The sequence below is a fragment of the Erithacus rubecula genome (assembly GCF_903797595.1).
Source record: "Erithacus rubecula genome assembly, chromosome: 8".
NCBI classification, from domain to species: Eukaryota; Metazoa; Chordata; class Aves; order Passeriformes; family Muscicapidae; genus Erithacus; species Erithacus rubecula.
Genome location: NC_136659.1, coordinates 22,454,752 through 22,467,055, shown reverse-complemented (window position 1 = coordinate 22,467,055; position 12,304 = coordinate 22,454,752). Strand labels below are relative to the sequence as shown.

At 61.4% G+C, this 12,304-nt stretch overlaps 1 protein-coding gene across 16 annotated transcripts in view; it reads right to left on the bottom strand.

The window, feature by feature from the left end:
• TNS1 (tensin 1) overlaps positions 1-12,304 on the bottom strand; it is a 66,809-nt gene that overhangs the window by 49,434 nt on the left and 5,071 nt on the right. For 4 of the 16 annotated variants that reach the window (XM_079311072.1, XM_079311083.1, XM_079311089.1 and 1 more), the window contains exon 1: positions 3,710-4,065. In XM_079311072.1, coding sequence (XP_079167198.1) covers positions 3,710-4,027 — 318 coding nt within the window. In that variant the 5' untranslated portion in view covers positions 4,028-4,065. Of the gene's footprint in view, positions 1-2,677; positions 3,311-3,332; positions 4,066-9,743; positions 9,782-10,816; positions 10,932-12,304 lie in introns of those variants that run through there. The other 12 variants (XM_079311088.1, XM_079311073.1, XM_079311086.1 and 9 more) reach the window with 6 other exon arrangements.

Sequence of the window (12,304 nt, the reverse complement as noted above, 5' to 3'; positions counted from 1 at the left end):
GGGGCCGGCTACAGCAGGGATATGCTGTGCTCCAGTGCCTAAAAAGGCAACATCTGGAGGCAGCAGGTCTGGATCCAGCCCCACGGGCCAGCACGCGCCTGCCTGGCTCTGGCCCCACAGCCTGCCCTGCTCTGCCCTGCTCTGCCACCAGCACCACACACATGTGCTGCCATCCTAGAGAGGGGACTCCCCCCAGCCCAGTCCCATAGGGACCCCACAACCAGCCTAAGGGGGAGCATGGGGTCACTGCCTCCCTCTGCACCAGCCTTCCCCAAGGAAAAATACTAGGATTCCCTAATCAACTCCCCAGATCCAAACCAGACACCAGGATTGGCCTGGAAGCAGCTTCTCCACCAAATATAAGCTGGGATCAGAGTCTCACCAGGACTGGTTGGGTTAGACTCTGCTGCGGGGTTTCACCAGGACTGGTCTCTGAACTGGTTCTATTGGGCTGGTCAGTGCATGGATTCTTACATGAGACAGGACAGCAGCTGGATTCTCATCTGGGGTTGGTCTGTGCACAGATACTCACCTGAGATTAGTAAATGTATGGATTCTCACACAGGATTGGCCAGCACATGGATTCCTAGATGGGATTAATCATTCCCCAAACTGTCCCATAGGACTGGTCAATCCTTGAATTCCGACAGGCGATTGGTCAGAGCACTGACTCTCCTGCAGGATTGGTCAGAGCAGCAATTCTCACGCAGGATTGGCCAGCACACAGATTCTCACATGGAATTGATCAACAAATGGATCCTGGCATGGAACTGGCTGGAGCACAGGCACTCCTGTGGCACTGGTCAGCACATCAGCCTGTCAGCAGCCTGTGCCCCACCCTAAGCCCAGTGTGGGATCCTTCCCACAGATCCACTCTGGTGGAGCATCAGGCAAACCCTTTTCTGTGCACTCAGACCCTGCTGCACACTTTGGGCTGCCTCCCAGCATCAGGGGTATCTGCCAGTGCCCATGGGTCTGGGACCCACCTTGAGGGGTGTAAGGTGCCAAAATAAGTCCTGGCTGTCCCAAGGGGTCTTAGACCCTCAGTACTGAGCCCAGGGGCTCTACCTGTGAAGGAAAGGCCCAAGGCAGATGGAGACTGGAGTCAGTGCTGCGTCCTCACCTTGCAGGACAGAGCTGAAAACACTACAGTGAAATGCTGAGCAGCACCTCCAAAACTAGTGTCCCCCCCAATCTGTAGTTTTGAGGAGATGAGGGAACAGGAGGGAGAAGTGGAGACAAAGGTACTCTACCCTACCCAGGAGCTGTGCTGTGGGACCGCTTTTCTGTCTTGTGTCCCAAAACCCATCAGGGAAGCTCCAATGCTGATCAGGGTCTGCTGGCACCATGACCAGATACCGGGAGACGAGCTGCACAAGGCCAGGGACCAGACAGCAGCAAAGCAAGAAGGAGGGTGGCCAAGGGCAGGAGCAAATGGGCCCCCCAACTCGGGACCCCAAAAGGGCATGTGGGAGAGCACAGCTCAAGACCCAGGACCTTGCTCAGGGCCAGCAGGATCACTAAGAAGAGCCTTCATTAGAGCGGGTGAGGGCTGTAGGCTCGTTTTATACTGATACACTTCCCCGGGGGGTGGCTTCAGACTCCAGACAGGTCACACATTGTTTTCCCAGTGCCATCACGCTCTAGGGACAAGATGTGCCTGCTTGGTTGCGCCCCAGACTCAAATGCCATGAGCACCCAGGGGGCGCAGCCACTGTCACCCCACTGTCACTGCCAGCTGTCCCCCAGCACACGCACTGGGGTCACCGCTCCGCACCAGGGCTGACGCCAGCGCCGAGCGGGCTCATGCACCCGGGAACGCAGCACTTCTCTTTTTTTCCTTGTTTTCCCCTTAAACCCGAGCGGGCTGATGCCTCCCTCGCTCGGTCGTTTCCTCTCCCAGCAGCACAGCCCAAAAACATCTGCGCCGGGACCTGCCCTGGCGGAGTTAACCCTCTGCGGGCCCGGCGGCGCCGAGGGGCCGGGGATCCCTGCCCGGGGGGCGGCGGGGGGGGCTGGCACCCGCCGGGGCTGCCTCGCCACTCATTAACCCGCAGCTTAACCATTGACGGTCCCGCCGAGAGCGGGGTTAACCCCTGGGCTGCCGGGGTGTCCCGGCCGAGGGGCAGCCCCCCAGTGCGTGCTCCCCGCGGGGGTGACAGGCGCCCGGCATCGCCCTCCCGGCCGCGGGGCGGGAGCGGGGTGCGGGGGGCGGACCCCGCTTTCCCGCGCAGTCCCAGCTCCACGGGGACGTGTCCCTACGCACTTCGGGAGTGCGAGGGGGGGGGGAGAGACGCAAACCCCAGCGCCGGTGTGTCCCCCTCCGGGACACCCTGAGAGTCACCGGCCCTGGCTCGGGGAGGGGCCGGGGGGCACGGCCCCCGGAGCGTCTCACAGGTCCCTGCCGGCAGCGAACCGGCCCTCACCCCCTGCCCACGTCCTCCTCTCTGCGAGCACCGCATCTCCCTCTTCAAGCCCCCCGCACCCCGAGACCTCCTCTGGTGACAGACAGCTGCGGACCCCCCAACACGGGGGGCAGCACCCCCCAACACGCACCGCCCCATCACCGCTCGGGTACCACGCGTGGCCCCCGCCCCCCGGAGAGATGACACCCCCTGCAGCACCCCCCCCGTCCCGGGGGCCCGGGGACCCCTGTACCCTCACCGCCCGCCCGTACCTGGTTCATGACGCTCCCGAAATCCATCCGGGGTCTCGCCTGCCTACATCCGAGAGGGACGGCAGCGCAGCTTCACCTGGCCCGGGGGGCGCGGGGGGCGGCCGGAGGGGCCGCGGGGGGCAGGCGGGAGCCCGGCGTCGCCCGGGCGGGCAGGCGTGAAGGCAGACTGCAGGCAGAGCCCCCCTCCCTCCCCGGGCCAAGCCTGGAGAAGGAAGGAAGGAAGGAGGGAGGGAGGAGGGAGGGGAGGGAAGGAGGGGGAGAGCCGAAGGGTTTCGCTCCCCAGAAGCGGGACCCCGGCGATGGAGGGGCGCAGGGAGGTCCCGCCGGCTCCCCGCTCCCCTCCGCACCCCCGGGGCGGCCGGGGCTGGGGAGCCCGGGGGCGCCGGCCCCGGCCCTGCGGAGGAATGGGGTCCCGGTCGACTTTTTCCACCGCTCCCCTCCCTTCTCTCGCTTCTTCTCCCTCTTTCTTCTCTTCCCTCTCCCCAGCTGCACGGCGCGCTCCAAGTCCGGCCCCGCTCCGCTCCCCTCGCCTCCCCCAAAAACGCCCTTAAAGGCAACCGGGAGCCTGACTGGAGCAGCCGGCCCTGGGGTAGGGGCGCCGGCAGGTGGGCAGACCCCCCCCCAAAAAAAAAAAAAAAAATTACCCCCCCCACACCTCGGCCAGCTCCCCCTTGCAAGCTCGTCGCCCCCGGAGCCGAGGGGCCGCGGCGGGCGGCGGGGTGCAGCGGGGTCGGGCCCTTATCGCCCCGCGTGACGCCACCGGCGTCCCTGTGCCCTTGGCGGGGGGGTGGCACGGACCGCACTCTGGGGCCCTGCTCGGGGCCTGCCTGGCACCCCCTGGCACAACCTGCTGCCCCCCTGCCATACGCGGGACCAAGTGCCCAGCTAATGGTCCTTGGGTGTCCCACACCCCCAGTGCTGGGGAGGATGTGAAGATTTATCAGCCCGCCTCTCAACTAAAAATCAAAGCCAAAATGCTGGAAAAGCCCCGTCTGTCCCAGAGCACGAAAAGTCATGCCAGTTCCAGCTTGCCTGTCCCAAACCTGGAGTGTGCCCAGCATCCCCCTGGCCTTCCTCCTGTCTCCCTTCCTCCTCCTTCCTTCTCCTCTTCCTCGGGGGACTGCATGTCCATGGATGGAGCTCTGGTCTCACTTGCTGCCCCTGGGGCAACCCAGCCCCAGCCCTGCTGTACAAACAAGCTCTCAGTGCCAGGAGACCCCACAGACAAGAGGGGAAGCCCACCAGCAGCGGCCCAAGAGTGGCAAGCTGGCCAGGGAGGCAGCGAGCCAGGCACCCGGCCCAGTGCTGTTGACATTTTCTCACCCAACGCCTCCCCGTTCCTGTTTGCATTTCCGTCCTAAAGCCGTGGGCTCAGCCAAAAGGCTGGAACTGGCTCTGCTGGAGCGGTGCAGGACCCCAACACCCCTCCTACCTCACTACCCCTTCAAAAGTCACCAGGGAGGGATCTGTGGTAAGGGGTTCTCCCATTGCCCACCTCCAAGTCCCCCTAAGGGACACCACCCCTGACAACACACCCCATTTCAAGGAGATCTCTTCCAGCCCCTCCATGCCTCTGTTTCCACAGCAACCCAACAGTGCCATAGGATGGGAGCACCAAAAGGCATTGTGGACCCTTCCTGCTGCCAAGGACAAAGCACCAGATCCAAACATCTCTGGAGGGCATCTCCTCACTCTCCTCCCAAGCAAGAGCCAGCCAGCCCTTCTGCCCTCCCCAGCACTCAACAGCACAGGGTCAGATCCCAACAGACACCACTCTAGGGACAAAACCCCATGGCCAGGATCCAATGACACCCCTAAACAAGTCCCACCATCACCACAGCCCACAAAAATCAGGCATCCCAAAAAGATGGAAGTGATGCAACAAGGATGAAGGGGCAACGAACATCCTGCACCAGCAGAGCACAGCAGAGACCCCTGCACAGGCCCCAGAGCCCAAACTCCTCAGGAGGAGGCCACAGGATGGCTCCCAGGCTCTGGGAAACATCAGCAGAGGACGAGCTGGAGCCAGATGGGAAAGTATCAGCAACTGAATGAAATGGAAATGAGTGGGTGAACGAAAGGCACTGATAGCATGTCCCTGTCCTGGTCCCAAGGGCAGTGACAGGAACTGTCCCCTGGGGACATGACGTGTCCCTTTCACAGGACATAGTCAGAGAAATCCTGACAACATCCTTGAACTACAGCTACCAAAGTATTTCTCGGAGCCATAGGGTCAAAGTGCCAGTGGAACAAGTCCAGCAAAGTGGCTCCAGTGATTCCCAGCCCCACAGACAAATCCTCCCCCCACAACATGAAACAGCTCCTCTGTGACCCAAAACAAACACCCTCGAGCATCATTACCCCAGATGTCACTGGAAGAAAGGAGACCTGGGGACCAGGTATCCAGGTGTGGTTCATCTCCAGAGATTAAAGCACACAGGAGATAAGACCCAATGCAGGGTCTGTAGAGCCCCTCCTGAGCCAGAGCTTTTAGTTGTTTTGGGATCACTGCCACCTCTTGGAGGGTCCTGAGAGTCCCCAGGAACCCAGCACCCTTCCCAGGGCAGGTCTCAGAAGGAGTGGCCATGAGGGATGCAAATTGATCTGAGAAGGGAGAAAATCAGTAGGAAATGAGGCAAGCCTGGACCCTGCTTCCCACCATGACAGGGCTCTGGGAAGATGGATGCAGCCCTGGCAGCTACTAACAAGGGGGACTGGTGGTCCCTGCTGCCTCATCTGACACCTCCCAGGCCAGTCCTGGCCAGTGCTTGCCCGTGCAGTGAGCATGGGCAGCCTCAGCATCCCCTCTTCCCTGCCCATCCTCTCTGTGCAGCACCCCGAGGGTGCAGAGAAGGGCCCCAAGTCCTCCAAGCAGCCGAGCCGGCCCCCCACTGGAGCTGAGAGGCCGAATATTTGGGCAGTGACGTAAAGAAGGGGAAAAAGGAAAGAGGCAAGGAAAAAAAAATAACAAAACCCCCTCCAGGACCTGCTGCACAAATACGACCTGGCACAGCACCGGGACAGGGCTGAGCCCCACAGCCCCCATTCCTCCACCCCAATGGGTCCATGCCAGGGTCAAGGACATACTCCTGCACTATTCCTTCCCACCCCCGCCCCGCCCACTCTGTTGTGGAGGCATGGGGTGTTGCTAATTACCTGTGCCAAAGCACTGGGGGGGTGGCTTTGGACGGGGGCACTGGGGACAAGGGCCTGACGGGCAGCTCCCCTGTGACCCGCACGTCATCCTGACAGCACGGGGAGGAAGCAGAGTGGCTGGGGCAGGGAGCAGGGACCTGACAGCCACAGTCCCACAGCAAGAGCCAAACGCAGCTGGGACATGGATGTCCCATCCTTGTGCCCCTGTTCCTGGCAGAGCCACCAGGAAACTGCAATCCACGACCTGGCCTGGGCCCCTGGCCATGGCTGCAGGCTGCTGACCACCAGGAGTCAGACCTTCCCGGAAGTGTCCAACCACTCCTTGCCTCAGTTTCCCTTCCTAGTTCTGGCTTGCTGCACAAGCAGGGGGTATCCCCAGCAGCAGCTGAGGGGTGGCACATCCCCTTACCACCAGCCCTAGCTCCACACCCTGCCATGGGTCCTGCAGCTTTCCAAGGGCCCGTCAATGCCGCGGGCACTGGGAGCGATTGCTCTGGCCGGGACATGCCTCGCTGCCCAGCCTGGCCCTGCTCCAGCCCCGGTTTAATGATGGACAAACCTGCCCCCCCGGAGTCCCATCGCAGGGGGCACTTGAAAAACAACCCAGGCCTGGCATGAGGCCAGTGGGGATGGATGGCAGTGAGCTGGGAGCACATGCGTGTGACCATCCGCCTTCTGCGGGCGTGCTCGCGCACACAGATGGATGTTCTTGCACACATGTGCATTTCCCTGCAGCTCATGCACTGGTGCATGCATCTGTGAGCACACACGGTGTCACACAGGCACACATGCACGTGGCCCAGCAGCCTGGCATGGCTCCAATGCACACTTTCAGCTCCCCCAGGAAGAAACACTGTGGGGACAATCCCTAGACCCCTTGGCCTCACACTACATGATGTGCCTCAGTTTCCCCTCTTGGCACAGCCCAGCACCCCCACTCCCCCAGCACTGGTGGGGCCCTGTGTGGCAGGGGTGAGCAGGGCAGGCTGGAGCCTTTCCAGGCCCAGGGGCTGGCACAGGCGCCATTTCCCAGAACCAAGCACCAGCAGTCGCCAGCCAGTTCGGCAGCCAACCACCACAGCGTTCCCTGTCCCCCAGCCAAACCATCCATCATGGGGCCAGCTCCCACTACGGGAGGCAGCACAGTCCCCCATCATTTCTCAGCCTCTCCAACCAGCATCATGGCAAAATCCAGCCACAGTCAGGGTGAGGCCATCCCAGAGGACGGGGACACTCCTAGGATATCCCTTGGTTTGGGGCATGCCTGCATGGCTGCACTGCTCGGAGATCCTTGGACAGGAGAGCAGTGTCACCACCAGACCCTGGCTGTGCCACTGCCAGCACGTGTCACCCGTGACACAGGCTCACCCACGCCTGAACACAGGCACAGAAGTTCTGCACCCCACACCATGTTCCCTGCCTCTTGCTGTCCCCAGGCAGGGCTCAGTGACTCAGTTTCCCCACTTTTCAAAGGAGGATACACCCCCGCAGCTTCGGGCAGGCAGTTTTGGTGCAGGGAAGGAGGGAGGGGGCAGGCTGTGTGTGTCATGTACATACCAGTGTCCATCCATCCAACCGTCCCTCTCGGAGAGAGGGAGGGAGGTTTGCTAAGCAAGGAAAAATCCCTGAGCAGAGGCACAGGGCGCAAGAAGGGCCTTACATGGGCATGGGAACAGAGTTGTGCTTCCCAGCTGATGAGTGTGCAGCTGCCCTGGCCCCTCCACAGCCACCCACGGGCACCAGGCATCCCACCAGCATCACTGCCAGCACAGGGCAGCGGGTTTCACCATCGTTCTCCACTGTCTTTCAGGCAGGAGGGAAACCTGAGGTATGCAGGTCACTGCCAGGGCACAGGTCCTGCTCTCCCTGCTCACTGCCTTCTCATAGAGGGGGCACTCACCAGCACCCCAAAAGCTCCCAGGTGTCCCCACATATGCCCCCCTCCCCTTTTCCCAATCACACCCATGGTACCCTCTGGCACCCCACACTGATTACCAGCAGTACAACTCTTTACACCTCACCCACATCCCCATCTGTCCCCCCTCCCCTATACCTGGTCCATTTGAGGTTTTAAGTGGGGGCTTTCCCCCAGCTGGGCCAGGATGCAGCTGGCTGGGAGCTGGCCATGCTAGGGGGCAGAACAAAGAGGTGGAGCAAGTCCAGGGAGATAAATATGGGGACCAAAGAGCACACACTGCCAATAGCATGGTGGGGCAGACTCCAGGGCCAGGAGACACCAGAGCCAGGTGACACCAGGACCTTGGCAGCATATCCAGGGCAGGAAGAGGAATCATTGCAGGGTGCACTTTGGGAGCGAGTCCACCTTCCCTCTCCAAAGTATCCTGGAGGTGCAGGGGTTAAACATGAGGGACTTCAGGTATACAAGAGGCCATTTTTGCTCCATGCCAAGCCCCCTCCCCACATGCACCCTCCCCTGAGACCCTACAACAACAAGGCGGCGTGTGAGTCAGCTGGCCATTTGCCCGACCGGAGGAGCCCCTCCCTGGGCGCTGGCCCAAAGGAGCTCTGCGGAAGGCCCCTGGCCCTGGCCCCATGCACGCTCCCCTCCAGCAGCAAACCCCTCGGCTAGCTGGCCCCACCGAGGGGGCTCCAGCTTCCAGCGAGCGTGGGAAGGGTGATGGAGGCTAATGAAATGCAGCCGGCGAGAGCGAGCCATGGGCTGCCCTGAGCACAGCCTATCCAGATGCTGGGAGCCCGGTATGAACCCGCTCCTGGTGTACAGCCCCCTATCAGACAGCAGAGAATCCCCACCGGGTTCACACCCAGACACACACACTTCCTGACACTCCCTCCTGCCTGCAAACCACTGGCAGATGCTCCCTGCCACTGCCTGCCGTACCACGGGCATCCCCTCACCGCACGCCTCTTCCAGCTGTCCCCACAGCACCCAGCACCTTCTCTGGCCTCAGCCTTCCTGGCACCTTTGGCACAGGCCACCCGAGGTGACACAGGGCCCTGGGGTGGCCCAGAGTTGACACAGGGGCTGGCACAGCTCCATTAAGCCTCCCAGCCACCCTCACCCAGCCCGCTCAAGCCCCAGGGTACCCCACAGGCCCCACTTCCCCCAGGAGTCCAGCCAGGGCTCGGCGCCAGGGCTGCTGCCAGTGTCTGCTCTGCACCACCACCCATACCATGGCACTCTGCAAAGCCCAACGTGTGCCCGGCGCCTGGCACAGCACCCCCCCTTTCCTCTCCCTCCCTGCCCAGCTGGGCACAGGCAATGGGCACGGGAACAGGCATGTCCCAGCCTACGCTGTCTGCCTGGGGCATGCCAGCCTCTTCCCGCCCAGGATGCCAGCCCCAGAGATAGCTGGCATACATGCCTCTCCAGGGATTGAGAACACAAAGCCTCCCCTGCCCCGGCAGCACAGTGATGGGCACCATGCCCACCTCCAGCTCCTCGGAGAACCTGGGTTGCTGTAGGGTCCCCCTCTGCCCGTGCAGCAGCTGGATAGACAGACACCACTGGGCATCCTCAGTTCCTCTGCCTCCTGCCAGCAGGATCCGCCCCCGGCTGGGCATCGGCAGAGGCGCTCAGCCTGTGTGCGTGCAGCTGGCAGCGCCTGCTGCGGCGCCTGGCACCCACATGCAGCAGCACTCACCCTGGCAAAGGGCACCCACTCCAGGCACTGGGGCACAGATACCTGCTGGTCTGCTCTCAGAAGGGCTGCACCCCAAAATCCAGCCTCTTACTCAGACAGGCACATGCTGTCAGTGACCAGGCAGCAGGATGGCACTGTCAGCCTCACCCAGTGGTAACACCAGTGCCACCATGACCAGTCCAGAGCCACCAGCTCATTTGGGTGCCAATCCAGTGGGGTCAGCTGGCATGGATCATGGCACCCCCAGCACCCCCAGGGTTGGGGACACCTCAGGGCACTGGCCTTACCTTGGCTTGGCACTTAGTGTGGCAGGAGAGCTTGCAGCCTGTGGGAGAGAGAGGGGAGAGGGTTATTGGAGGCAGGAGGGGGAGCAGTTCCAGGAGGCAATCTGCAGGCACCCCACATGCAGGGCAGGAAGGGGGGACACCCAGCACTGCAGGGCACAGAGCCCTTGACACTGGGCACTGGCTGCCAGGACGTGCACACGTTCCGGGTGGCACCGGCGCGGCAGCAGGCACACAAAATGTGGCTCTGGGGCACACACAGTGCCAACGTGCCAGTGAGTGTGCAAGCCCCAGTGCCCAGGGTGAACAGCAGGAGGGGAGACTGTGCACAAAGAAGTCTCATGGGGCCTCTCATGGACATGGCTGAGAGCACCACAGGGGTGCTGTCATTGCCTGTGCTACCTCCCTCTTTCCTGTGCACTCCTGTTGCACACTTTCATCCATGCTCCCATGGAGGGCAGGTGCTCATGGGCAGTGCAGGCGTGTTTGCCACTGCTGGGGGCACACACTTATACAGAGCACCACTACACGCCTCAGTATCCCTGCAAAGACACATGTCCAATCCCCAGGGGACACAAGGGTCCCCACTCAGCCTGGCCCAGGCCAGGGCCGCACCCCAGTCCCTGTTCCCCTTGGGCCTGTTTCCTGCAGCACAGGAAGCCTCATTGTGTCCCGTTTCCTCTGTCCGCCCCTCGCACGGGGCTCAGCGACACCACACACGTGCGAGGGCTCACAGCCCCGCCTGTGACCCACTGGGTGCCACAGGCAGCAAACACGGCTCAGGGGGTGACACCCACCTGCGCACTGACCCACACCCATGTGCACATACAGGGTGGCTGCTGCACACTCACTGCACATGCATGAAGCCACCCTTGCCTCCCACCCACAAAAGCACCACGCATACTCTCTCACAGCTCAGGCTCTCCCTCTAACACACAGGCACACAAGTGCATGCACAGATTGGCACAGGTTCCCACATTCAGATCCTCGTGCATGCAGGCACACACACACATCCCCGATGTCCTGACCTCCCTGGGGTGTCCCCGTGCACATGTGTGCCCGCGGGCCCAGCTCACCTCTGCAGGTGCTGCCCTGGCGCGTGATGGCCTGCCGGCAGATCCCGCATGCCTTCACCTTCTTGAAGCTCGTCATCTTGAATGTGTGTGCCGCAGGGGCCTCCAGATCCTGGGGCTGGGGGAACACGGGACTTCATCAGCGGGAACAAGGTGGCACCAAGACCCAGACACTCAGCTCTGACCTGCCTGTTTCCCCTGGGCAGCGCTTCATCCTCCACCCATGCCCTCCACATCCCTCACCTGTGGCTGTGTCTCTGCAGCTGAGGTACAGGGTGTGGGCTAGAGGATACAGGGTACAGAGCAGGGGATGGGGGAAGCATGGGGTAGGGGATTTGGGGTACGGTGGTGGGGGGGGGTCACTAACTCCACCCCTTTAAATAGTCTCTGCTGCCCCCTGGCGGTGCGTCCCTATGTGCAATGTGTGTGCACATACATGCACATACGTGTGTGCTCACAGCCATTTGTGCATGTACACCTAACTGTGTGTGTACGTGTGTGTGTGCACACAGAAGTGTGTGTACGTGCACACAGAAATGTGTATGCATGTTCCGTGTGTGTGCATCTGTGTGTCCATGCTGTTTGTGTCTGCATGTGCAGTGTGTGTGCCCATACAGGTGTGTGCATGCACGTGAGCACATATATGTGTGTGCAGATGTGCATGTGCATGCACAGATGGATTCACACTCATGCCTCCCTGCATGTCAGCACATCTCCATGTGTCCCTGTGGACACATGGCCGTGTGCAAGCATCTCTGAGCAGTATGTATGGGCACAACTGTGTATGTCTGCACCCACAGGGTGAAAATGCTGAAATGCACATATGCGTGTGCAAACTCATGTGCATGTGAACATGTGTGAATGTGCATAGATATGTGTAGATAATGCATGCATGTATGTGCATGTGTGTGAGTACACAGACACATGCACAAAAACCTGTGTGCGCACCCGGATACGTGTGGGGGTGTCCAGTAGGGTGCCCATGCTGGGGGTGTCTCGCTGTCATGCTGTGTTTTGGGGTACATGCCAGGCAGTGTGTGCTGAGGTGTCTCTTGGAGTGGTGTAAAGGGGGCACAGAGCCCCCTGAGCGTGAGCAGCTGTGCCCACCCTGTCTGGCACAACCCACAGCAAGAGGAAGCTGATGCGATGAGTGTGACTGAGTGCAGGATGGATTCAACCTGTGCAAGCATGTGTGTGTTCATGCATGGGGATTGAGGACAGGGAGGGGTCTTGGCACAGCTGCAGGCCGCCAGTGCTCCTCCCAAACCCCCAGTCAACTGTTTTGGGGGGGGGTGGGGGGCAACCCTTGGCAGCACACCAGCCCTGCCCACCCACCCGCTGCTAGATGAAGACGTGAGCCTCTGTAAATCCGTCTTTTCATGCCAAGACTAATGAGATTAAGCAGAGGCCCAGCAGCCCCCCCTGCCTTGGCGCCCTGCTCTCCTCCAGCCCACTGCACCAGAGCCAAAAAGGATGGTGCCAAGGTGTCAG